The sequence below is a fragment of the Ochotona curzoniae genome, unplaced genomic scaffold, assembly GCF_017591425.1.
Source record: "Ochotona curzoniae isolate NIBS_2020 unplaced genomic scaffold, NIBS_Ocur_1.0 contig_2699, whole genome shotgun sequence".
Taxonomy (NCBI): domain Eukaryota; kingdom Metazoa; phylum Chordata; class Mammalia; order Lagomorpha; family Ochotonidae; genus Ochotona; species Ochotona curzoniae.
The window spans coordinates 6585292-6609743 of record NW_024465561.1 but is presented as its reverse complement, the minus strand read 5'-3'; the positions used below and the strand labels follow the sequence as shown (position 1 = coordinate 6609743).

The 24452-nt window shown below is 55.6% G+C and overlaps 1 protein-coding gene across 3 annotated transcripts in view; it reads right to left on the bottom strand.

Annotated features, from left to right (window-relative positions):
- The window catches only part of PEPD (peptidase D), a 101406-nt gene extending 78090 nt beyond the window's left edge, over positions 1-23316 (bottom strand). For 2 of the 3 annotated variants that reach the window (XM_040976478.1, XM_040976479.1), the window contains exons 1-4: positions 23269-23316; positions 14125-14308; positions 11818-11945; positions 5035-5098 (exon numbers count right to left, since the gene is read on the bottom strand). In XM_040976478.1, coding sequence (XP_040832412.1) covers positions 5035-5098; positions 11818-11945; positions 14125-14308; positions 23269-23285 — 393 coding nt within the window. In that variant the 5' untranslated portion in view covers positions 23286-23316. The remainder of the gene's footprint in view (positions 1-5034; positions 5099-11817; positions 11946-14124; positions 14309-23268) is intronic. The other variant, XM_040976482.1, reaches the window with a different exon arrangement.
- Between the last annotated feature and the right edge of the window lie 1136 nt (positions 23317-24452).

Below are 24452 nucleotides of genomic sequence, written 5' to 3'. Positions count from 1 at the left end.
GCTGTTCCCATCCAGTTCCCTGCTTGTGGCCTGGGAAAGCATTTGAGGATGGTCCAAAGCCTTGGGGCCCTGCACCCATGTGGGAGACTCGGAAGAAGCTCCTGGCTCCTGGCCTTGGATTGGCTCAGCTCCTGCCACTGTGGTCATTTGGAGAGTGAACCAGCAGATGGAAGGTCTCTCTAACTGTGCATCTAAAATCAATAATAAATCCGTCTGTTAAAAAAAAAAAAAAGAGGAAATAAATGAAGTGTGAATGACCCTCTCGCTAATTTTTTTTTTTTAAATAAAAATTCCAATTCATCCCAGGTGAACTGCCAATTCAAAAGCCACACAGCTGGTCAAGCCTTGCAGGGGCCACAGTGAAACACCCCGCAGGCATGTGTCACAGTGTTTCCTGTGGCTGCTGTCCTTCAGCCTCCGTCCCGCATGCCAAGGCTGAGTCCCTTCCCCTCCCACAACCCCTCCTGCAGGAGGGGGAGGCTCATTAGGGGGAGCATAGCTACACCTGAGGGGGCCCTGGGTGCGTTGTTACACAGACGTGAAGGTCTGCATTCATCAGCACGGAACGATTCTGTCAATTACGGCAGCAGAATCAGAGAGTGAGAAGGCACTTGGGGATTGCATCTGCTATTGTCCTTGGGAGAGAGGAGCAGGATAACAAATGTGTGAGCTGATGGTTTTTCTCCCCGCAACGACTCTCTCGACGTGCTGGTTAGGAATAATGGAGGGGAAGGCAGCCCTCGTCGCGCCGCCTGATGTGCAGACCGATGGCAGAGGGTGCGCCGGTGAGTCCTGGCAGGGCAACGTCTTTGATGGATCGCGGCTGCCTGAGTGGTCCCCATCACCTCCAAGGATGGCAGCTGCTCCCGCCCTTTCCCCATGGAGACCCATTAGCACTAGGCTCTCAGCGCACCCCTGATTGTGGGTCTCAATAACAAGGAGTACAGAACGTGGCTGTGTATCACAGGCATGAAACACAATCCCCCCTGCACACACACACACACACACACACACACACACACACACACACACACACACACACACACACACACACACACACACACAAGCATGGCGCTGTCATGCTAGGGCCTTCCCTGGAGCCTGGTCATGAGGGACCCATCAGCTCTCACAAACTAGGGCTGTTAAATGCCCCTGCCTTGTTCCAGGTCACAGCCAGCATCAATTGCCCAGGCAGCCGAGACCATCTGGCAGGTAAGGGTGGACAGGAGCCAGCAGAAAGGTGGGGTGTGGAGTCACTACTGGGGCCCATCCAAGACTTCCCACAGACCCTGGCCATGCCCTCATAACAGGGCCACTCTTCACAGGGCACTGGTCCAAAGACAGAGCCATGTCCGCATCATGCAGGGGGCCTCTGGGCTTCCCCCAGTCCCGTAAGCAATAAAGCTCCCACCAACAGCCCATGTTCCAGGGATGCCTCCTGAAACTGTAGCGCACATAAGCAGGCAGCTGCTTGGCAGGGCCCTTGGAATTCTGAGCGTGTTCCGGAAATAGAATTGTTGGGAAACATCCCGATCTGGATGCGCAGCTACTTTTGGAGCACCTGGGGTCAGCAGCCCTGCCCAGCAGCTGCCCTATCAGAGAAGAGGAGGCCTCCCTGTTCCCACACAGACCCCACCACTCCCTGATTCCTCTCTCCACATCAAGACCATGAAAGCCAGGTCCTAGGGGTTTCTCCCACATCTGCTCCCCCCCAGGCCTTCCTACTATCTCCCTGGTGCCATAATGTAGAGTGAGAACAAGGCAACGACATGCAGCTGACCAGTCCCCAGTGGTACAGACACCGGCCCTCTGCATTGGTCTCTGCCATCAACACCTGGATGCCCCTCTCAGGGAGGGTTTCTGAGAGGCCCCCTTCTATGTAAATAACCTCAAGGTCCTCTAGGGGAAGGGAGGAGTTGCCTAGCTAGGCTGGCCAAGCCATCAAACACCTACACTTTGTGTGCTATCAAGTGACCACACAGCCTGTGGGGCTCCTGGTCCTCCTTCTGGGGAGACAGGTGTCTACCATAAGCTTTCCATGGCTTGTCAGAGATGCTCAAGGTTGCCTGAAAGTAGATGAGGTTGAGAATCATACAACTGGCCTACAGGACCCAGTGCAGTGACATTGCAAGTTAAGCCATCACCTGTAGCACAGGCATCACAAACAGGTGCTGGCTGGTGCCCCACAGCTCCACTTCGGATCCAGCTAATGCACCTGGGAAAGCAGAGAAGATGGCCAGGTCTTGGGTCCCTGTACCCACATTCAAGACCTCTATGAAGCTCCTGGCTCCTGATTTCAGCCTGGCCCAGCCCCAGCCTTTGTGGCCATTTGGGGAGTAAACCAGAGGATGGCACTCTCTCTCCTTCTCCCCGCACCCCCACCCTCAATAACTGCCTTAACAAATAAAATCTTAAATAAATACAGCTGGCCTAGGAAGCCCTTCCCCAAATCAGGGGCTCCTTGTTGACCTTCATACTGGAGTAGTCCCTGGACACCTTCAGGAGCCAGGGACATCTTCCAGCCCACTATGGGCACATTTTGGCTAGCTCCATTTCGAGCTACAGAAATTCAAAGATGTGTCGGAGCACAGCTCACCTTCACAGAAGGGTCCCGCAGCAGCCCCGCCCCCCACTTCTGACAGAGCAAGTGGGGCCTGGAAGGCAGGGGCTCCGCTCCCTCTGCTCCCCAGGTGAGGGGCAAGAGAGCATGAACAGATCCCTGCAAGGCTGTGGCCTTGGCCTTCCTGCCTGCAAGTAGGAGCTGCAGATGCAGCACAGGGCGACGAGAGGACTCGTGTGAGCCGTCAGTGTCACCAGAGTCCGCACGTGCTTTCTAGGGAGCACCTGTCCCACCACGTCAACACAGCCTCACTGCCAGCAAGAACAGCTGCAGCCACTGTGACGGGAAAACTCATCAACCGGGATGACGGTGAGGACGATGGCGAAGGAGTGCCTAAGAACGCCCCAGAGCCCTAGACAGCTCCTGTCCCTTGCAGGCTGCATTCAGGATTTACAAGGGCAGGTCTGTGGGGCTGTCACTTCATGGCATCGTGGAGGACATCCCTGATAATGAGGACTCCTCCATCTCCCACACCAAGCCCAGTTCTTCTCCCCAGAAATCAGTCTTGACACAGCTGCATCTCCCCCAACCCAGATATAAGACCAAAAATCACACCAGGCACCAGCTGGGTTAACCCAGCTCAGTGGTGGTAACCCAGCGGTTAGCCCAGCCCAGCTCTGGGTTAAGGCAGGTCCTTAGGTTCTTAACACTAGGGTCTCTGCTGGCTGCTCTCCCCTGAGCCCTGGAGGGTCAAGGTGCAGGGGATGACAATGTTAAGCAGCAGGTTCAGCAAACGGGAGAAACAGAGGCACTTCAGACAGCTCTTGGAAGATGGCACCCGAAGTTCATTTGGGGAGAGGAGGGCCGGTGTTGTGGCACAGCCACCTGCATTGCTGGCACCCTGTAGGATCACTGGTTTGAGTCCCAGCTGCTCATTTTCTGATCCAGCTCCTTGATAATGTACCTGGGAAACTAGCAGCAGACGACCACTTGACTGCTCCAGCCTTTGAGAGATTGGAATGGAGTTCCTGGCTTCAGCCTGGCTGACTCATGGCTGTTCTGGCCAGTGGATAGAAGATATCTCTGTTCTCTCTGCCTAACATGAGGCAGGCACTGACAGGCTCCTTGGTATTGAAATCACAACATGGAGAGGCTCAGCAGAGGCCCCTCCTACTCTAGCATCCTTACAGGAAAGAGGCATTGAAGAAATCGGCCCATGATGGGGAGCTGTGCCCCTGCACGAGGCTCCTGGGGCAGTACTGCTCACCCCCACACTCCCTCCTGGACTGGGCTATTTAGGTTAGCCTCGGTCTCACTCACCTCTGCCCTAGGCCTGGGCAGGGAGAAAACAACTACAGCAGGGCCTTGATGAGAACTCAACCTCTACCGTGTTCACAGGATGGGTAGCGCAAGGGATGTCTAGACAGGTGCTAGGCCTTGAAGGATGGGGAGGGATTGAAATAGCATCCCAAGACAGCACAGCTCGGGGCAGGACTATGATTGCTTGTGTGCCCACCTGGGGGATTAAAATGAGCTGCTTGCCCAGAGCAGGCTAGCCTAGGTCCCTGATGCTGGGGCAGACCATTGCTCACAGTGCCATGTGTCTGGTCAGGATGCCTGGGAACCTTCCTGTCACCAGCACTACCAATGAGTACTGCCAAGGGGACAGGGGCCTGGTCACTTCTCTACAACTGCCCTGAATCAAGGATGCCCACACTTGACCTTCTGGGAACACACAGCCATGCATGCCCCATCCATTGATCCTTCCAGGCCTGGGCTAGACCTCCTGGCCCCTGCATAGTCCACCTTCTACACAGCATGATCTGAGCAGAACATGGGGTTGTGATGGGACTCAGAGGCACAGCAGTGAGTGTGCCAGGCTAAAGCTGCAGCAGCAAGGGCCTTGTCACTTGATCACTTACACCACAGGGTTCCTAACTCTGCTTTCACCTCTGCCAACCCCTGCCCTGTTAGAGCAGCCCTTTCCACCTACTAGGGCTCAGGACAAATTCAAAACCCCAGGAGGAGAGTCTTACATGTCTTCCAGGCCACAAAATGCCATGCAAGAAACAGATTCCAGCCAAGGGGTGGTGACCAACTCCCCTCTGCCACAGACCTTTGTGACCTGGATTTCTGCTGACACCAGCAACTTCAATCAACGGAAACCTGTGGGGAGGGCTCCTGACACAGGAAGACCCAAGTCAAGGTCAGGGGGTGATGTAGGTCAGACCAGGCTCCCTGCTGCAGGCAAGCTGGCCAGCCTCCAGGTCTCCATCCCAGTGCATCCGAGCAGCCACAACACGGCCACATCGTATTTCCCTCCACTATGCCAGAACACTTCCTCCAAGGCTGTGCATGTGTCCTTTGGGGTCTCCGGTGTCACTGACATTCAGCCAAGCTGGTGGCAGGGAGAGCAGGTGCAGGATTCCTGGAAATCCAAAGCAGCTAGGAGAGAAGAAGCATCAGCCACTCACCTCATCAGAGTACTGGACTTCATCCACGGCGTATTTCTCCTTGAAGTGCTCCTTGGAATGGATCCTCAAAGGCAAGCACAGGGAGTGCCATAGTCAAGGCTTGGCAATGGCCCTGCTCATCCACCTTTCCGACTGCCAAATTCAGCTGGAAAGGCCCAGCCTAGCCCTTCCCAGTCCTGGCCAGCGCGAGATGAGTCTGCCCATCACAAACATGGAGAACACGGAGTGCCAGGCCACAGTGACCATTGAGCTGCACCTGCCTCCCCAGCTCAGTTCTCTATGACGCTGCCCACCTGCAGTCAGCAGCTGCTAACACCACTCAGGTCTTTCATTCCCCACTGGCCAGTGAGAGCTCACCCTTAGGCACAGGAAATGAGGCTGGAATGGAACATTGTTAAAGCAAAGCTAACATATTAGTGCAAGCCTGACTCAGTGTGATGAGAAAACACCTGCTTACTCACCACCCCTGAAGGAATTAGCTGGTGAGAAGACCCAGGGCTGACGCGGCTGATCAACCCTTGCCCACTGGGGATAGGCCCCTAGTTGAGACTGCAATAGGCTGACCCCCAACCTGGGTCCAGCAGCCCCCACCCCAGGCTTCTGGTGGGCAGATGAGTCAGCGCCTAGAAACAGAGCCCACATGCAGAGGAAGAGGGACTGCACTGTGGGCTGTGGCCAGCCAAGACCAGTGACGCATGTACATGCCATCTTTCCCCCACCCCTGGGCACCAATGCGTCATGGGTAGGGGGAGCCCGTCCGTCAGGGCACACCCACACTGCTGTGATCCCATAACTCTGGATCCGCAGGAAGCCTCCGTCAGAAGGCAGCAGATGGTTCTGGGCTTGTGGTTCCTGGGCTCTTGCACGGTGAGAAGAGACAGGGGTGCCCAGGGAGAGAGATGCAGGTGCAGTGGGACAGGAAGGCACCTGGGGCCTCAAAGACAACCATCCCCTTGAAGGGTGAGCACCTCCATCAGGGTCCTGAAGGCCAACCAGGGGGCTCATGGTCTCATGCAATGAGCAGAATGCAGTGTGAGGAGACTCTGGTCTTACTGCCACAAGAATACCCCTGGTTTCTTCTCCATTTTGGGTTCTCCCAAATGCTCACCAAGCCTTAAGCTCCTGCCATGAATGAAATGTGCCTGATGTAATCATGCTGGCTTCCATGTTGGACAGGGCCCAGAATTGAGCTAACCAAGATGAAATCCCTCCAGGAGCACAGCCTCACGCTGCTCCAGGATGGGAACGGATGGCAGGTGGCTCGCCTGGACCCTGGAGGTCCCAGCGGCGGGACTGGCTAAGGTGCAGCTGGTTCAAGGGCAGTGGGCACAGCCTCAGCACCCAGTGGACCCTGCAGCTGGGTACAAATGCACAAACCAGAAAAGGGTCAGAGCAGGGCCACCCGCAGACACACCACTGGACATGTCCTACCCAGCTTCAGTTCCAACACCACAACAGTCCTCAGTTGGTCCATCCTCAGGGTTGCCACCTCCAGCTGTGCTAGGAATAGAATGGCAAACTCCCCAAAGGATCTTGGGAAATACGAAGGCCCTGCTTTGAGGCCAGCCTCAGTGCCTCCCTAGGGGCAGCTTGGCCGTCAGCGGGGGCACCTGATCTTTTTGCCTCCACTCCTCTGGAGGACTGGAACCTCCCAGCTGACCCACATCACCTTGCCAGGGGACACCACCAGGAATCATGGTTCTCCCCTCTCTGTCACAATGAGGCCTTATCAGAGACAGCAGACTGGAGGCCTGGGAACTGTTTCATGCAGTAAGCTGAGGTCAAGGACCCCACAACACAGAACCAGCAGTGGTGAGCAGCACAGAGGTGACTGGGGGTGGCCCTGGGCTATGGCTCACCTCTCCATTCGTTGCCCAACAGTCTCAAGCCACTCTAATGGCTGCTGACCTGGGAGCACCTGCTGCTGTGCCTCCTAGTGTTGGGAGGAAGTGAGTTAGGTGTCAGCACCAACAAATGCCACTCGCCCTGATTGGGGCAGCAGGCTGCCCTAGTCCGGCCGGAGTGTGAGCTGGGACTCCAGGACAGAGACGCACCTGCCCAGCTCCTGACAGGCTCTCAGAAGGAGCACCCATTCCACAGGTGACATGTGGAAAGCTGGGAGCATCTCTCCTGGCACTGTGCAGTTTGTTCTTTTAGGTTGAGCAGAGAGAAGTCAAGTGGTACTTATTTTTCAAGTTTTGGGACTAACTACAGTTTAAAAAATTAATGAAAATCACTGAAATGCCATCTTAAGGGATACAGAAGGCAGAATGTCATATCATGCCAGCCTTGGAGGGCTCGTCAGCCATGCTTTGGTGGCACTGATGGGAAAGAGAATGGCCAGTCGCTCTGAGAAGCTGGATGGAGAGGTCATTGAGAGGCCAGGCTGGTCAGGGCCAGAGGCGGCCACAAAGAAGGCCTGCACTCCACCCTACCTGGAGCCCAGATGCCACCATTGCTCATACCTCGCCCCGTCATCCAGGAGCTCCGAATACAAGTAGCCAGACACCAGATAACTCTCCCTCCGAGTGCCAAGGGAAACAAGAAGGAAAGGCGTCCCCTGCTCAAAGGGACTCTCACGCCCCAGGGCCCGAGGCCCATGCAGTACTGCTCTGCCAATGGCTGGGTGCCCGGTTCAGAACTGATGCCTACTCACTCTGCAGTGAGCGCCAATCCCCGACTGGGCCTTGGCAGGAAAGAGCTATTAAATTAATGGCACACAGTGCAGACGCTGAGGAGCCCTCCGGAAAATGAAATTCCAAAGAGCAGGTCCCAGCGGCTAGCTGACCACCTGCCTGAGGCTAATGAATAAGTAATAGGGCCAAATTACAGCAGTCACCATCCATTTCCACGGCTGGGGCCACCTTCAGCTCCAGACAGTACCACTGCCCTGCATCCCGTGCACAGTACCACACAGGCAGTGGCCCTGGCTCCTTTCAGCAAGTCAGCAACCATCTCAAGATCTCGTTAGGTTGTCACAGAGAAAAGCACAGCTCTCTCTGTCGGGGTGAGCATCCCCAGCCAAGCAGCGGGACTGCAGCTACTGCAGGAGAAGCTGGCGCTTGGCAGGGGACTGCAATGCCTTGGTGTTGGGGTGTCTGTTACAAGCGGCCCAGGATCAGTTTCCCAGGAAGGCCAGTGCCCCTCAGAGAGCTCCCTATCCTGATCTAAGTGGGAGCGAGAGGGAGACCACAGAGGCTGAGTAAGTCTTTGGTCCCTGGGATACAAGGTGTATGTGTGGGAAGGTGGCAGTGCCATCAACAACCACATCCAATAACCACACATGCCCCACACTGTGAATGCATTACAAATACCAAATCACTACCCCTCCCACGCACACATGCCATAGCAGCTCCTAGAGCAAAAGGAGCACCTCCCAGAGCCCTAGACAAAGTCCCTCTGGCCACGGCCCCTGGCATGCAGAGCACTTCCTCCCACAGTCCAGGCCAAGCTGCAAAGCACAGGAGGTCCCCGACCTGATCCAAAGCTGCTTGCTCTCTCTGGGATCCCAAGCTACCCAGGGTGATGAATCATAGAGGCAATTTTCCATCTGCTCAGAGGCTACCAGATGCCATAGGCAAAGCTGCCATTGGTTAAGCCTCATTCTGATGGAAAACAATGGGAATCGCTCTCTTGTCCAAATAGCACCATACCTCTATCAGCAAAGACACCAAATAATAATAAACTAGAAGCTCGCCCATCCCCTAACACACACACAAAAGCGTGGGGGTGGGGAGAGACACAGGCCAGCATCAGAAAGCCCATGACAGTTGGACACTCAGCACAGCAAGCGACAGATCTCACACAAGGTTTCCCCAGGCGACACTGAATGGCAGGATCTGCCGGGTGGATTTTCAAAAGCCATCAGATAGAGACTGCAGAGGAAGCCAGGGAGCTGAAGGTCAAATGCTCGCTCTGGCAGGTTCTGATCTCAAAGGCCAGGTAATCCCTCCAGCCCAGCTCCCAGCACTTTGCTGATTACAGGCGGACCCCGCCATTTCCCAGCCCTACTACACGTTACAACTCCCTAGAGCTGGAACATGGGGGCGGGGGGAGGCAGTCACCCCAGAGCAGAGGAAAGGAAAAGCCAGTTACGGGGTGGCTGTAGCCAGGAGTCCAAAATGCAGAATGCAGCATCTGTTGTGGGGCAAGAATCCTCCCTTGGGATTCCCCAAGCCTGCCCAGTCTGTGCACACGGAGCCTTTTCCGACAGGGGATTCTGTCCCTGCAGACCCATTTGCAACCCTCAAGGTCACTCAATCCCCTCTGTCAGCCCTAGACAATGAGCTGGCTCAGCAAAGCAGGGCTGGACCACAGGCGAACTGCTAACAGCCACTCAGAAGCCCAGCTGTGGCCAAGATGCAGGACATTATTCTTGTATTAGGGGAGATTACGCTCCTGAAAAGCCAACTGCTAACAGCTGTTCCCTGACCAATCAGATCCTGGGGTTTAAAACCCTCAAGTCAAGTGCCATTTGGCTGCCAGATAGAAGCTGCAGGGAGGCACGGTGAGATTCACCCAGGGTCAGCCAGTGGAAGGCAGGGTCTCTGGGGGCAGGAACAGCCTCTCCATCACAGCTCAGAGGATGTGCATGCCCGGCCCATGGACAGACACCTCCTGACTCTCCTGTGTGAGGGTCCAAAGTAAACACAAGGAGACATACTCAGAGCCCCCAACATCCTGAGCTGACAAGTCCACAGGGGCCCAGATCAAGCCCTTGCTGGACCTGTCTTCCTCCATCACCGCCTATCCCTCACGGGTGGACCGGTGGGACAACTCAATGGGCTCTGAGCCAGGAAGAAAGGCCATGGTGTAGGGTGGGTTAGGAAGAAGCCAGGTAAAGTAGAGCCAAAGCCCCAGCTGCACAGGGGACCAGCTGCTCCTGAGATGGGCCCCTCATGGGAAGCATTAAGGCCACAGCTCCACTTCCATCTGCTCTACCTCGGGGCGCAGAGAGGACTCTGGGAGAATTGTCTTGCAGAGACAGATCTCAGAGGCAGGGTTTGGGTAACAGACGACCCAGACAGTGTGTGGAAACCCACGGATCATGTTAATGAACTCTGAAGCTTGGGGTCTCCCAGGACCCCAACAGGCAATTCCCCACCCCAGGCTGGGAAGGCTTCAGGACGAAGCTGGCTGCCAGACAGGTCTCACCAAGTGGGTGAGTCTGCCCTGCTTCCCAGTGCCAGTCCGCAGGGTGAACATCCCAAGGGGGAGTCCAGGTGGCAGGCACAATGTACCTTGGGAGTCTGGTCTCTCAGCCTTCCACACACTGAACCAGTTATGACTGGGGCCAAGCAGAAGGAACAAGAGATCCCACCTAGAAATGTTGCTCCCTGGGGCCATTTCTGGACAAGCCAATCAATGTGTCCTGACATCATCACAGCCTCCCACCATGTCACAAGTGTAACCATCCCCAGAAGGACCATCAACCACTGAAATGACAGCAGAAGTTGACATGGGTGGGGCAACGAAGAGCATCACTGCTTCTTCACAGGGAAGGAACTGGAGCCCCCAGTTGGTAACCAGACCTGGACCAAGAACACTGGGTCGCTTCCGGTCGCAGCTGAGCTGAGCTGGGCCAAGCCATAGGACGTGCACGGCTCCCACCACATATTGCACCCAACGTCCTCTGTAGCAGGGCAGCAGTGAGGACTCAACCAGGTGTGGGATAACGATGATCAGTGGGGGTAAGTGTGGCTAGGGAGGACCCCTGAAGCTGCCTGGACAGGACGGATCCACTAGCTACCTGCCCTTGCAAGGGCCTAGCCAGGAAAACACCTCCAGGAAAAACAGAGCTGGCTCCTCTTCTGCCAGTTCTGCCAACAGCGGAGTCTCCACAGGCCCAGGGCCAGGCTGGGATCCTGCCAGGTAACCTCCATGCAGAACTGTCACCAGTATGTGAGCCTGCAGCACAACAGCCACACGGCAGGGCCAACAAGGGAGGCTGCTGGGTTTGTACTTGCTGGTGGGGGAGGACAGGAGTATGTGCAGGAGAGGGGACAGTGAGGGGTGGGGCAGGGTAGGAAGCAGAGGAATTAGAGAACTCTCCTCCCCTGCCCCCACAAGCAGCCTAGCACTGCAGCAGCCAAAGCCCTTGCCACTCAGACCAGCCACAGCCGCGCCTGTCCGCCTGGTAATGAGAGTTCTGGGGCACTAGGCAATGAAAGCTGCAATTTATACATTAGCCCAGGATAATCGCTCTCCAGGCAGAAATGACAGGCTGGGAGGCAGGCGGCATTGCGCGGGACCCTCCGATCACCTTGCACATCCCTGGTTAAGCACAGTATCTGAGAGCAGGCAGGAGTGGTTCCGCAGGGGCCCTGGCGTGGCTGGCTGCCATGGAGGCTGGGGCACAGTTACCTTTCTGGTCCCAGATCTGGCCCTAAGGCCTCACAGAGGAACCACAGGAGGCCAGACGCAGGCATCAGGTGCCTCAGAGGGTGCTCCTCCCGCTGCCCCACACAAACCCTCACCACCAGCCGCAGAGCCACATAGATCACAAGCAAGTGGGTGCCCGCTGGGGTCAAAGTGTCAGGCATTCCACACAGCTTGGAATCCAGAACGCTCAGATTGAGCAGCCTACCTCGAAGCCAACACCGCCTACTGGTCTGTGATGCCAGTTCTGTTGCCCCCACCCAGTGCTGGCCTCCAGCTCAGAGCAGCTGCCGCTGAAGAGCCTGACTGCCACCTGCTACTCAGCCCCTCGTCACCACGCACGGGCCCGTCCCTGGACTCCCAACCCCGTCAGTTCCTGGTGATGAGACATAGCATGCTCCTTACTTTCCCATCCAGGTGGCATGGCTGGCAGGAAGCCTGGGCACAAACAGGGTCGACTTTCCAGTATCAACATCAATGGTGCCATAGCAGTCTGGCTCAGTAACACCGAAAGCCCAGTGGAAGAAGGACTCCTGTGATGGGAACAAGGAGGTGGGTTACTCAGCAAGCAGGGCAAGGGGGACGCCCTCTTCCCTTGGAAAGTGCCCCGCAGCCTCCCACAGGCCTGTCACACATTGCTCAGGTCCCTGCTCCAGCTGCAGGCTCTAATGCGTCATCCTGCCATGCTTTGGCGCGGGCAGCCCCCTGGGCCCTGCAACCCTGCCTCTAACCCCGTCTGATGATGCAGATTCACACCCGTGCCTCACCTTGACAGCTACACCCGAGACCCCCTGAGACCCCCTGAGACCTGCTGGAACACACCCACCCAGCAGCACACACCTGCCCCGTGCTTCCTGCCACCCTACGGGCCTGGATGCCCACACTCAGCCAAGCTGCACTCCTCCATTTAGGAGGTCACAATTCCCTCTCCCAATCCCCAGGGCAGCTGACTGCAGTGTTGAGCGATAAACACTGAGCTCCGGCAACGTTAGAAAGGTACGAGGTGGAGGAGGATCTCATCCAAATTTAACCTCGCATAACATCCGCAGGGGAGCCAACAGCCGAATTTAGGAAATTGGTTTTTAAATCGCAGAATCTGCGAACCTCAAGAAGCGTCAGAGAAGCCGTATTTAGCCCTGTGTGGTGCTGCAGGCGTGCGGCCGCAGAGGGAGGGGACCTTCGGGCTGGCAGTGCTTTCCGGAAAATCCCCCTCGCCACCCACTCTTGGCCTCCATCGTCAGCTAGCCTGTGGCTGGCTGGGGAGGCCATGCCTGCCACCTTGTCCCCTGGCCCAGCTTTGCATCCCCCACCCCTACTCCACCATCAGAGCCTAGAAACAAGACAGGCACGCCCCCTGAGCTCCAACCATCTCCAGGGCGGTTCTGGCATGCCCACTGGGCCCAGACACCCAAGCCCCAGGCCTGGCAATGAGGAGGAAAGGAACCTCATCTTGGGCTCGGCAGATGGAGTTCTGATCCCAGCTCTACCTCTTAGCAAGTCAAGTCCCCCCTGAGTCTTAATGTCTCCATCTGTAAAATGGGTGCTGTTGGGTTGAGCAGAGTGCATCCATGATGGATCATCCAGGCCTCATCTCCTCGGGAATGCCTGGAATGCCCCCACAGGAACCACTCAGCCTCTTCTCAGCCTACCACCATTAGTACCCCGTTTTACAAATCACTCACTACATGTCACTTGCACGTAAAAATCAAGGAACTGCTGCCTTCTCCCATTCCCCTGTGCTTAAGATGTGTAAAAGCCCAGTGCTCCATACCCTGGGTGGCCATTTCGCTCATGTAGTCACCCCCGCCATGTGTAAGCGGTCCTGGACCGTCTCTCACCAGGGAGCACTCCGTCAGATTCTCTCCTCTGACTATATTTGATCTTAGCCAAAGGGCCGAGAAGTGATTTCTCCCCTGACTAATAAAACTCTGCCTGAAACTAGAAGTTTTTCTTCTCTCTCTCAATCACCCCTGAACCTAACAGGTGCAATGCTAGGCTTCGCAGGAATGGCATCCGGCTAAAGCCTGCCTGCTCTCTGACAGGCATCCTCCTTCCTCAGGTGCCTTCACTCCTGGTCCTGCTGACTGATTCACAGCTGAGGCCACCACATGCAGCCCTATGTCACCTCCAGAACCTTCAGGGAGCCCCTGGACCACTTCTCAGGAGAGGACAGTGAGATCCAGTGTGGGTCACTGGGTCAACACAGACCAGGACCCTGCCCACACAGACAAGCCACCCCATAGCGCACTCTCTCTCTCTCTCTCTCTCTCTCTCTCTCACACTCACTCACTCACACACACCCCATCCCTAAACTGCGGTCAGAACTCAGCCCTCCCCTCCAGGACCTTACCCGTCTATAGCTCCCTGGCTTGTGGAAAGCTGCCCATTCCCACCCCATCTTGGGCTTGTCCACTTGTGCCCACTCTCCTCCCACCTGTCTGAGCTCAGCCTGACCTACAGGGCCCACCCCAAATGCCACCTTCTCCGCAAAGCCTCGCCGGTTTGCTCCCCTGAGACTATCCTCTTTCTGTACCTTGACCTCACAGAGCCAGGCCTGCCTGGTGCCAACTGTATTCAGCCATGGAAACGGGCTGCCTGGGCTCTCTGGTCCTGTACCGTCTCCAGAGTCCATACAAAGTAGAGCTGCCCAGTGCCCAGCAGGCACGGAAGGCAAGCCCTGGGAGAAGCGGGAGCGTGGGGCAAGGGCCTTACCTGGCGGAAGAGCACCCCAGTGTCGGTGCAGTAGCGCTGGGTCTCCTCGCCGCCCTGCAGCACCACCAGGGAGCCCGCCTGCACAGCCTTATTCTTCCGTAGCCGCTCGCACAGGCGCTGCCGGTTCAGGGCAAAGAGTGCCAGCGGCACCTTCAGGGTCTCGTTCCCCAGCCAGAAGTTAGGTCTGCAAAGAAACACAAACACAGGATACTGTCAGCACAGAAGTGTGCCCACCCTACCCGCAACCAGCATGCAGCAAGCCTGCCTGTGAGCCACATGCAGTGTTCCCTGGGCTGCCAGGAGACCTCAGGACCTTGTTGGCCACACCCTTCCCGACTTGGCACACAGTGAGGGCCAACCAGGAACAGTGGATGCTGTAGATGGACTCACCCAGCCAGCCCAGCAGAGCAGGGAGATGCCCCACCCACCCCACATAGGCTTCCCCATCTGCCCCGGAACCTCCACACACATGTAACTGCTCCACTGGAGGCTTCTCTCCAACCTCACACCCATGCCACCCCCACACCAGTGACAGAACTGTTCCAGCCTCAGGACCATCCTCAGCACCCACATGTGGGCAGTCCAACCATCTCTCTCTTTTTAAGATTTTTTTTTATTGAAAAGGCACAGTTACAGAGAGAAGGAGAGACAGAGGGAGATCCTCCATCTGCTGGTTCACTCCCAAATGACCACAATGGTCAGAATTGAGCTAACCCAAAGGCCAGGAGCTTCTTCCAGGTTTCCCATGTGGGTACAAGGGCCCAAGGACCCGAGCCATCCTCCACTACTTTCCCAGGTCATAGGCAGAGAGCTGGATGGGAGCAGGCAGGACATAAACCAGCACCCATATAGGATGCTGGCACCACAGGGTGGAGGATTAGCCTGTGAGCCACAGCACCACCCAGTCCAGCCATGTTACTTTCATGGTGAAACACTGGAAAATGCTGCTCTTGAGACACACACACTGCACCCCCAGCAGTAAACATGTCTCTCTCCCCAGAGTCACCTGGTCTCTGCCCCTGCAAGGCTCTGCCTAGCCATCCCCCTATACCTCCACATGTTGTCATGCACCCCATCAGGCCACAATGACCCCACCACACCTCTAGTCCTTGCCAGGCTTCTCGGGCCCACAATACTGGAGACTGGGCTCTTTACCCAACACCAGCTCTGCCCAGTGCCATCCTCAATCACCCTGCCTCCTGGCCTGACCAAATCCTGGTCCTCTGCCTCTCTTACACCAGCTGAGCTCACCCTGCCTGTGGGTTCTAAATCCCAATGGCACCTCCACCAGATCCACACATGCCACTGGAGCCCCCCACCAGGCATCCCCACCTATCAGACACCATTCACCCCAACTAAGGTGCATAGCAAGACCTCAAAGCTATCTCCCTGCTGTCACCTGTCCCCTGATACTTTAGCAAAGCCATCAGTTCTACCGCCAATACAAGCTCAGAACTAAATCCCTTCTCCCAGGGCCCAGGGCCACCTGCCCAGAGAGGCTCAGTCTAGTGTCCATGTGGACAATGGCCCTCTTGGTCCCATTTTCCCCTACAATTCAGTCGGCACCCACCCCAGAAAGGCCCTTTAAATTACGCACATTCCAGCAGGCACTCAACCTCTCTCCACCCATGGGCACGGCTCCAGCCTAGCTGCCCTGGGTCACAGTACAGGTGGTTCTCTCTTCATCCATTCTTCAGGACTTGGTTCTTCCTCGCTGGGCTCCTGACCACTTCCCTCCTCTTCTTTCCCGGATTCCCCTTTCCCTTGCCCACAGTTGTGCTAAGTGTGCCTGCATTCACCTCTCCAGTCAGCCCCTTGAGGGCACTACTGGCTTCAGCCAGGGCCACGGACCCATCCACCTTGGAACAGAAAGACAGGTGTGATATTTGGGTGCCCTACCCACTCAGGCAAAACTGGGGCCACCCTGAGCATTGTCACATCTCCGTGCCCAGCAACTTGCTTACCACACAGCATGTGCTCAAGAAATATCTGCTGTGTAGACGATGTTACAACTAACCCACACAGCCACACACTTCCCAGCCACAACAGCACCAGGCGGAGGGGAGACTGTAGCAGACCTCTGCTGACTGCAGAGACTGGTCAGGAAGGGAGAATGGTCAGGAACCCTTCACATCTGCTGAATACCCTCCCCAGCATGTGCTCGTCTTCTCCTCTTGGGGATGGGGGATTGGGGTGAATACCAGGGCTCCCCTCATCCAGAGTTGCCAATCTGCCATGCTCAGCCCCCAGGATGAACATGGTGACAGCTAGGAAACACAATGGCCTTTCAGCTGTCCCCACCAGGAACTGAAAGTGCAGCCACTAGCACTTGTGCCCGGGATCCCATGTGGCCTCCCTGGCCCTTTCCTCTCACTGGGGGAGCCCCTCGCTCAGCAGAGGGGTGAGTGCAAGCAGGGGGAGGAAGAAATCCTGTCTCCAGGCTCCCCAACAGCACACAGGCACAACCCTAGGGCACTGCTATAGACAGCCTCGCTCAGCTCATGCCCCAGCAACAGCCCGGGCTGAATGCCCAACTCCACCCCACCCCCACCCCAGGCCTTTTAGCCCAGCAGAGCCCAGCCCCACCCCTCACCTCCCTCCACTCTACCATGCTTACATACACCAGGGGCTGCCTCCACCCAGCCTGAAGCCATGCCCCTGCACAGAGGGCTTTCCAGAGAGCTGAACACAAACTCTAGGGCCCAACCATCCCAAGGAACACATCAGGAGTGCAAACCTGATGAGCCACTTCTCACTGGGCAGTCGGCAACAAGAGTAAACGAACACCTACCCTCAGACTCTACATTTGGAGAAATGAACTGCACTGTCCTAAACACGCACAGGCTTCTTTTTTGTCACCCTTTCCTACACAGTAGGGTGTGAACAACCACTGACAGGGTGTGCACTGCATTCTATGCTGTAAGCAATCTACAGATGACAAAGCATACAGGAAGGACACTGATGCTGTGGCATAGCAGGTAACACTGCTACCTGTGACACCAGCATGCATGCTGGTTCGTGTCCCATCTGCTTCATTTCTCATCCAGCTCCCTGGAAAAACCAAGAAGACGGTCTAAATGTAGGTACCCCTGCCACCACATGGGAGACCCACTGGAAGCTTCTGGCTTTGGCTCAACCCTACCCTGATGTCACAGCCATTCAGACAGGTAAATAAAAGATCTGTCTCTCCCTCTCCCTAATTCTTTCACTTAAATAAGTCAAGTTTACAGGAGACGGGTCACTTTGGCCTTGCTGTGAACATGCCAGTCAAGATGACTGTGTCCCATATCCTAGTACTTGGGGCTTGATTTCCAGTTCCAGCTCTGCCCAGCTCCAGCTCCCTGCCAATGTAGATGCTGGAAGTGGTTTGGTCCCTGCCACCTGTGACATTGGCTGGAGTTCTGGGTTCGCGGCCATGGGCCAGCCAAATGATCATTGGAAGCATTTAGGGAGGGAACTGGCAGATGACATTTCTGTATGCCTGAGTGTCTCTGTCTCTGACATAAAGTTAAACAAGATAGACACAATGATGGGCACGGGTCCTATGGAAATACTACACCATTTTATATCAGGGATTTCAGCATCCACAGGTGGGCGGGTGGGGTGGGGTTTCCGGAACAATTTCCCGGAACCCCTGGCAATGTAGATCTCCTCCACTCCATCTCCCCCACTTGCCGTGACAACAACAGGTTGCAGGTCCGCAAAGGGCAGCTCAGTCCAAGCAGCAGGCAGCGCGGCACGCTGCGGTCATTACTCACCGCAAGACAGCCCCAAATAAAGGTGGGTAGAGACCTGCCCTTTGATTTCTCACTGCACACACAGCATCCCAAGAGAGAGTGCTGGGCCCGGAGCCAACACAGGTGACTTCCCCACAGTCAGCAAAAATGGCTCCCATAAAATATTCCCAACTCATCTTCACCAGGGCTTTTCTTAACTGGCACCTGGAATTTAAAAGGCAAAGGCCACATCCTGCCCAAGTCCCAGCGTAAAAGAAGGCACACCCACAAGGTCCAGGCCCAGGCCACACCACCAAGGAGGGTGTCATGCCATCACCCCCATGGCTGTCCCTGTCGCACACAGCCTGTGTGTGCCTCTGTATCAGCCCTGAGCTCACTCTCCACAGCCTCCTTACCTAGGGCTCACCAACACCCCTTCCCCCACCAGAGCTATACAAAGAATTGAGAGGCTTGGGCTCACTGGATGGAGGAAAAAAAAAACCTCATTTACTTTTTTATCTAATGTTTAATTCAACTTAGGCTTCCTTCAATTACTCACCAAAGCAGCTAGCCAGGCGGTGCCGGAAGTGGCAACATGCGTGAAATCTGTCATCCACAGAAATCACGGGCATCTCCGTGTCACATCAGTTCTGGCAGAGTATCTCAAAATGCTCATATCTACTTCAAAATGAAGGTGGCTGTTGGATGTGCAGCTCACTTTTCTTCCTTCATGCATTCATAAAGAGGCACAGGCAACTCCATCACAAATTGAATTAATATGCTGATTAACTGTGTTTCTATATAATTGGTTCTCCTTGTCATCCTCTATATGCATTTCATGCATCTTAAACATTGGGTGTTTGGCTCAGTGGTTAAGATCTGGGATGCCTGCTCCCATGTCAGAGTGCCTGAAGTCCTGGCTCTACTTATGAACCAGTTTTCTGCCAATGGACTTCTTAGGAGATAGCAGGTGTTGGCTCAAGTCCCTGGGTCTGTGCCACCCATGGAGGAGACGATGATGGGGTTCCAGGCTCCTGGCTTGGACATGGCCCAGGCCTGATTGTCGTGGGGACCTGGGGAGTGAGGGACCCAGAGTACAGAACATCTCTGTGTCTCTCTGCCTTTCAAGTAAAGTGAAAACAAATAAATAAAATGTTTTTAAAACATTGCTCTTTGGGGCCAGTGCTGTGGCCTGTGGGTTAAGCCTCTGCCTTCAGTGCCAGCATCTTATGTGGGTGCCGGTTCAAGACCCGGCTGCTCCCTTTCTCCTGAGGGGGTTGAGGGTAGGGGATTCTCCAGGGGGTGACAGGAAGGCAAGAGCACACAGGGGATAGGGACCAAGAGGACACCGGGTGGAATTAGGACAAGGCTGGGGAAGAGCCAGGGTGGGCAAAGGGGTCACTCAAGGGCCATCACACATCTATCCCTAATGGCAGTTCCCAGGCCCAGCCTGAGGACTCTGCCTAGGAGCCCAAAGTTCCCATCTGGGTGGAGACGGGCTTTTGACCCTGAAGCTGACTCCTCCAGATACTTTCTCCAGAAGTGCTGACTACAGCAGATTCTAGAACCAACAGGTACACACCCAGGGTGCCCCACCTGCTGCGGCTCACTGGCTCTGCCACAGCTCCTCTGTCAGGCACAGCTGATGGGGCCCCTCTCCACAGGAGGATGGGAGCAGGCTGACCTCACAGCACATGGGAGCCCCTGTCCAGACGACAGCTCCCTGGGGGCCGACCAGAGAAGGAAATGAAGTTACTTCTTCATCCACTCCTCTGAATTCTGTCCCCCTGTCCTCCATCACTGCACCCTCCAGGCAGAAAAGGGAGTAATATCCCCTTTCACTCACACAGCACCAAGCACCCATCAAGGCAGCCAAAGGCTGGCCATGCAGATACAAACTGAACTGGCCCTGGGTTCCAAGAGAAGAGGCAAGAAAGGAAGCAAACTTGCCCTGCTATGAGGAAAACACACTACTTAATGGAAAAGTGTTCTGCCCAAGCACCCGCCAGTACATGCGAGAACTGGGGCTGGGAGAAGGCCAGGTTGGGCTTCTTCAGGATCACTCCCACCAGGCTGCAGCAACTGATGGTGTGCACCAGATTTGGGCCTAGAGATGGGCTGGGATGGGCTAGGCTGTAGCACCCAGCAGTTTGTGTGAGTGCCAGGGTTAGAGGCAGGACTGACCAGGCAGCTGTACCCGCTGGTATGCGCACTGGTTGGCACAGTGGGGCAGGCTGAGCCCAACTCTACACCAGCTGGCACACTTGAGCACAAGGTCTCAGAACCTTCCAGGTGAGGTTTCTTAAGGGGCTGCCCAACTACACAACTGTGCTCAATCCCCAACCTCAGACAGACAGGTGGTTCAATCCCCAACCTCACATAGACAGGTAGTTTAACCCTGAAGCATATGGTACCCAATTGGGCCACCTAAGTTGCTGTCCCTCATGCAAGAGAGAATGACTACCCAGATGAACACAAAATACAAGACAGCCAGCTCATCTAAGCCAACAGAAGACTTCAAGTACCTCTTCAAAAGATGGAAGGAAGGGCAGGTTGAACAACAGCCCAGGCCAGGCTCTACAACAGGCACCTAGATCTCAGGCACACTGAGGTAGATTCTGGTGTAACAAAGTCGACAACCCTTCAGAACAATCAAGACTACCCAAGTAACACCCTTGGAACATTCTTCCCCACATCAGGACCTCAAAAATTACATAAAATACCCACTATCTCCACCCCTGCTGCTGATGTGGGGCAATAGCCAGGAGCTACATGTTGCCTCTCCCCTCCCCGACTATCTCTGAAGTAAACACAGGTGCCCACCCTCTCCATCCTAATTAGACACCCACGTGGGTCTACAACCCTCTCACTTTTGTAATATTAAAATAATTTTTTAAGTGTCTGCCCAAAGGGAAGACAGCGATTTTCTGGTGTGCTGAGCAAGATGCAGAGAAGACCTAAACACTTTGGGAGCATTTTATGTAATCATTTTAGAGGGCAAGGCTATGCCACAGCCAACAGGTGAGTGGACAAAGAGAAGAGGAAAGTTGAACACAAAAGGCACAATGAGAGTAGCTGCAGGCAAGTCTGTCTGGAGCTGTCTCACCCCCGTCTGTGAACAGCAAGGCTCCAGAAAAGGTGAGCTACATCTCACTAGGTGCAGGGAATGGGAAGACGTTGACCTCACAGCATACCCTGTGGAGGCTGTGGGACCCCTCTGTTCAAATTGGAAGCCCCTTTCCAGCAAGACCAACCCAAAAGGCTCCCTAAGAAGAGCATGTTGAGTTTTGAAGATACCAGTCACCCAGAAATCCAAGGGACTGCCCTATTTCAGGCCCTGGAACAACTCCACAGACAACCCTAGTGCAAGTCCCAGGGAGCCCGGAGCCATAACCTGATGAGTGTGATGGCTCACAACGCCTAATAGTATGATGGGTCTCAGGGCTACAGGTGGGAGCAGACCACTGCCAGAAACACATGGAGTTCCTCTCCTGAAGGAATTTGGCTCAAATCAGGGACAGCGCAGCCCCACAGCACCACAGGTGTCACTTTCCATAGCAGCTGTCATGTATCCCCTCCTATAGCACGCTCCTCCAAGACACCCATTCTGTGCCACGGCCTGAAGAGTCAGGTGCTTTAATAGCCATCCTCCCAGGATCCAGCCAGATCCTTGCTCCCTGCCCTTCAGCCACCAACGTGGCCCCTCTGCAAGCCTCAGACCAACTTGGAATCCTGACCCCAAATGCAGTCCCTGGAGCTGTGGCTAGAAGACAGAGGTCTAACAGACTCAGAGCTGAGCACCAGCATGCACCTATCCCTTGTATTCTTCAAGACAGGGGCATCGGCTGGGTTCAAGAGTCTGGCCCAGAGTTCCTTACACCCACTTTGGACTTCCCACACAGAGTTCTCCACCGAAAGTGTGTCTCATGGTTTATTAAGTAGCACAAAGGTCATCCAGACAGTAACACCTATTCATACTCCCCTCTGAGCTCAGAGCCTTCACCCTTCCTCGGCACACAGCAAGTAGAGAGGCAGGCAAAGTGGAAGGCAGTCCCATAAGTCGATTTGCTGCCCCAGGGGCCTGTGAGCATCTCAGGGCAGGCAGGCCCAGTGCTCCTCCTGGAATACAGCAGGCGCCCACTGAATGAGCAGTATGTGTGTGTTCCCAGCTCGCATCGGGACCAACAGAGAATCTTCTTTCTCAGATGCAATTCTCCCTGCCTTCCCAAATGGAAGATACATGCCGTCTACCAGCTCCCCCATTCCAATCTCAGCTCCCCTCCTGGAATCTCTCCTATCTCCTCTTACCCTACTATCTAGCCCCCATGCACCATGGAGCCCATATACCTTCCCACCCAACTCACATCCATCCCAGGGGAGCAAGCCGACTGAAGGGGCCAGCCCGATAGCTCAACGGGTTAATCCTACAACTGCAAAGGCCAGCACCCCATATTGGCACCAGTTCCTTTCCTGGCTGCTCCACCTCCCATTCAGCTCCCTGCTTGTAGTCTGGGAAAGCAGTGGAAGATGACCCATGGCCTCGGGACCTGTACCCACACAGGACACTTAGAAGAAGCTCCAGGCTCCAGATCTGGCTGTTATGGTCATTTGGGGAGTGAACCAGTAGATGGAAGATCTTTCTCTGTCTCTCCTTCTCTTTAAATCTGCTTTTACAATTAAAATACAGAAATCTTAAAAAAGAAAAAAAAAAGCAGACAGAAACTGAATTAAAACCCTTTCAACCCTTGAAGAATAGTCTGGAGAGGGGAGGAGGGCAACCATACGAGGGCATACGAGGAATGCACCCTCCTCTTCCCTGGAATCTTCTCCACAGTCAACCTCTGTCTATTCACCTTTGATCGCCTGTGCGTTCCCTCTGGGACAGTTCCCTGCAACTCTCCAGCCACCACAGCCGTCCACACTGACTCCCACCTGAAGCACTGACCCGGAGCTTGGGTGCAAGCTCAGGTCCCAGAATTCCCCAGAAGTTGGGAAGAGACAATTAACTTCAAGTTCGTAGTCTCTGCAGGAGACCACGAAGGATAAAGCTTACAAACACAAGCGCTAGGGGCGGCCGGGAAAGCTTCTCCAAGGAGGTGAACCCTGAATGAAGCGAGGAAGCACTCGGCTCAAACACGGCCTCCTCCGAGAAGCCCCCGGCTGGGCACCTGGCACCTGGCACCCGGCGGCCAACGCGCGTGGGGCGGCCACGCAGCAGGAAGGTTCAAGCGCAGCCGCGGGCTCCAGCACCCACCCCGACCCCGGGCACGTCGCCGCTTGCCGCCCTGCTTTCGAACGCCAGGCCCGCAGGAAGAAGCGCGAGCCCGACCTGCCTGGGCCCGGGGCACTTCGTCCACCGTCCTAGCAGGAGCACTGTGGTCCCCTCTCGGAGCCGGCGGGCAGGAGCCGGGAGCAAAGTAGCACTCACCCGCTGGTGGCCGCCATGTTCACTGCGCACGAACGTCACGTGAAGTGCGGCGTCAGCTGAGCGCAGCCAAGTTCCATTGTGGGGGCGGGTCCCGGGGCGGGTCCATGGTTGGGCGTGGCTTTCCTGTGGGCGGGGCCTGTCGTTCGTCACGCCCCCTCCAGCATCAACCTGCGGAGGAGCGGGGCGGAACCTTATAGACGCTGAAGCGTGTTGGAGGGGCTTGGTTGGGGCCGCTGCTGTAGGCAGGGTCCGTGGCAAAAACACATTGTTTTTTTCAGGAGGAAAAAGCTATGTTGGGGGGTTTGCTCCTCTGCCCAGTGGGGCAAGGGAAGAGGGTGATTCATGACGCAGAAATTGCCCTCCAGCTGCCAGCACTTTGCAATGTTAGCTCACAAAACTCTTACAGCAGCAACCCCTGGGTAGGCACTGTCCTTCGTGCCATATCACTGACGAGAAGGCTGAGGCCCACAGCAATCAGTCACATGGCTGATCTCGCATGCAGGAGGCCAGCTCAGTGAAAAGAAGAGGCAGGTCCAGGGCTGGTGGGGGAGGGTGTACCTGGGGTCCTGGGCCACCCAAGTGTGTTACAGATATGTGTAGACAGGATTCCACAGGTACCTCCAGGGCTCCTGCTCTTGGCCCCAGCTGGAGGTGGGGACAAGGGAGTGGTGCCTGCTTTGTGTCTGTATGTTTGAAACTGGGATGTGCGTCACCATGGCCAGGCTGGTGCAAGCTAAGGGCTCTGTCCCTTCTAGACCAGAGAATAACAGTCCCTTTATGCAGGGCAGGTGGGGCAGTGGGGGTGAAAGGCATCTGGCGTGTGGCTCTTGGAGTCCCAGGGCCAACCTGATCTCATCTATCAGGCAACTGGGAGTCCCTGGGGCCACCTGCTCCAGGCTGTCACCAACGTAGTTAGCCTGTGGCACAGCGTCAGAGCTGTTGGGCTGGGTGGTCCCTCCACACAGCCCCCTCTCCCCTCTGGTGTGGACCTATCCGTGGTTCTCTGACTTCCAGGGTCTGTCCATGCCCACCTCTTAGCAGCTTCCAGAGGTACCTGCTGCAGACTCCACCTCCCCTCTCCACCCCTGTCCTAGAGAACTTGGCAGCAGCTCTGCCCTCTCTCTCAAAAAACCACCTGCCCTTCAGCCCCGCAGGGAAGGGGCTATAGGGGTAGCACTGATTGT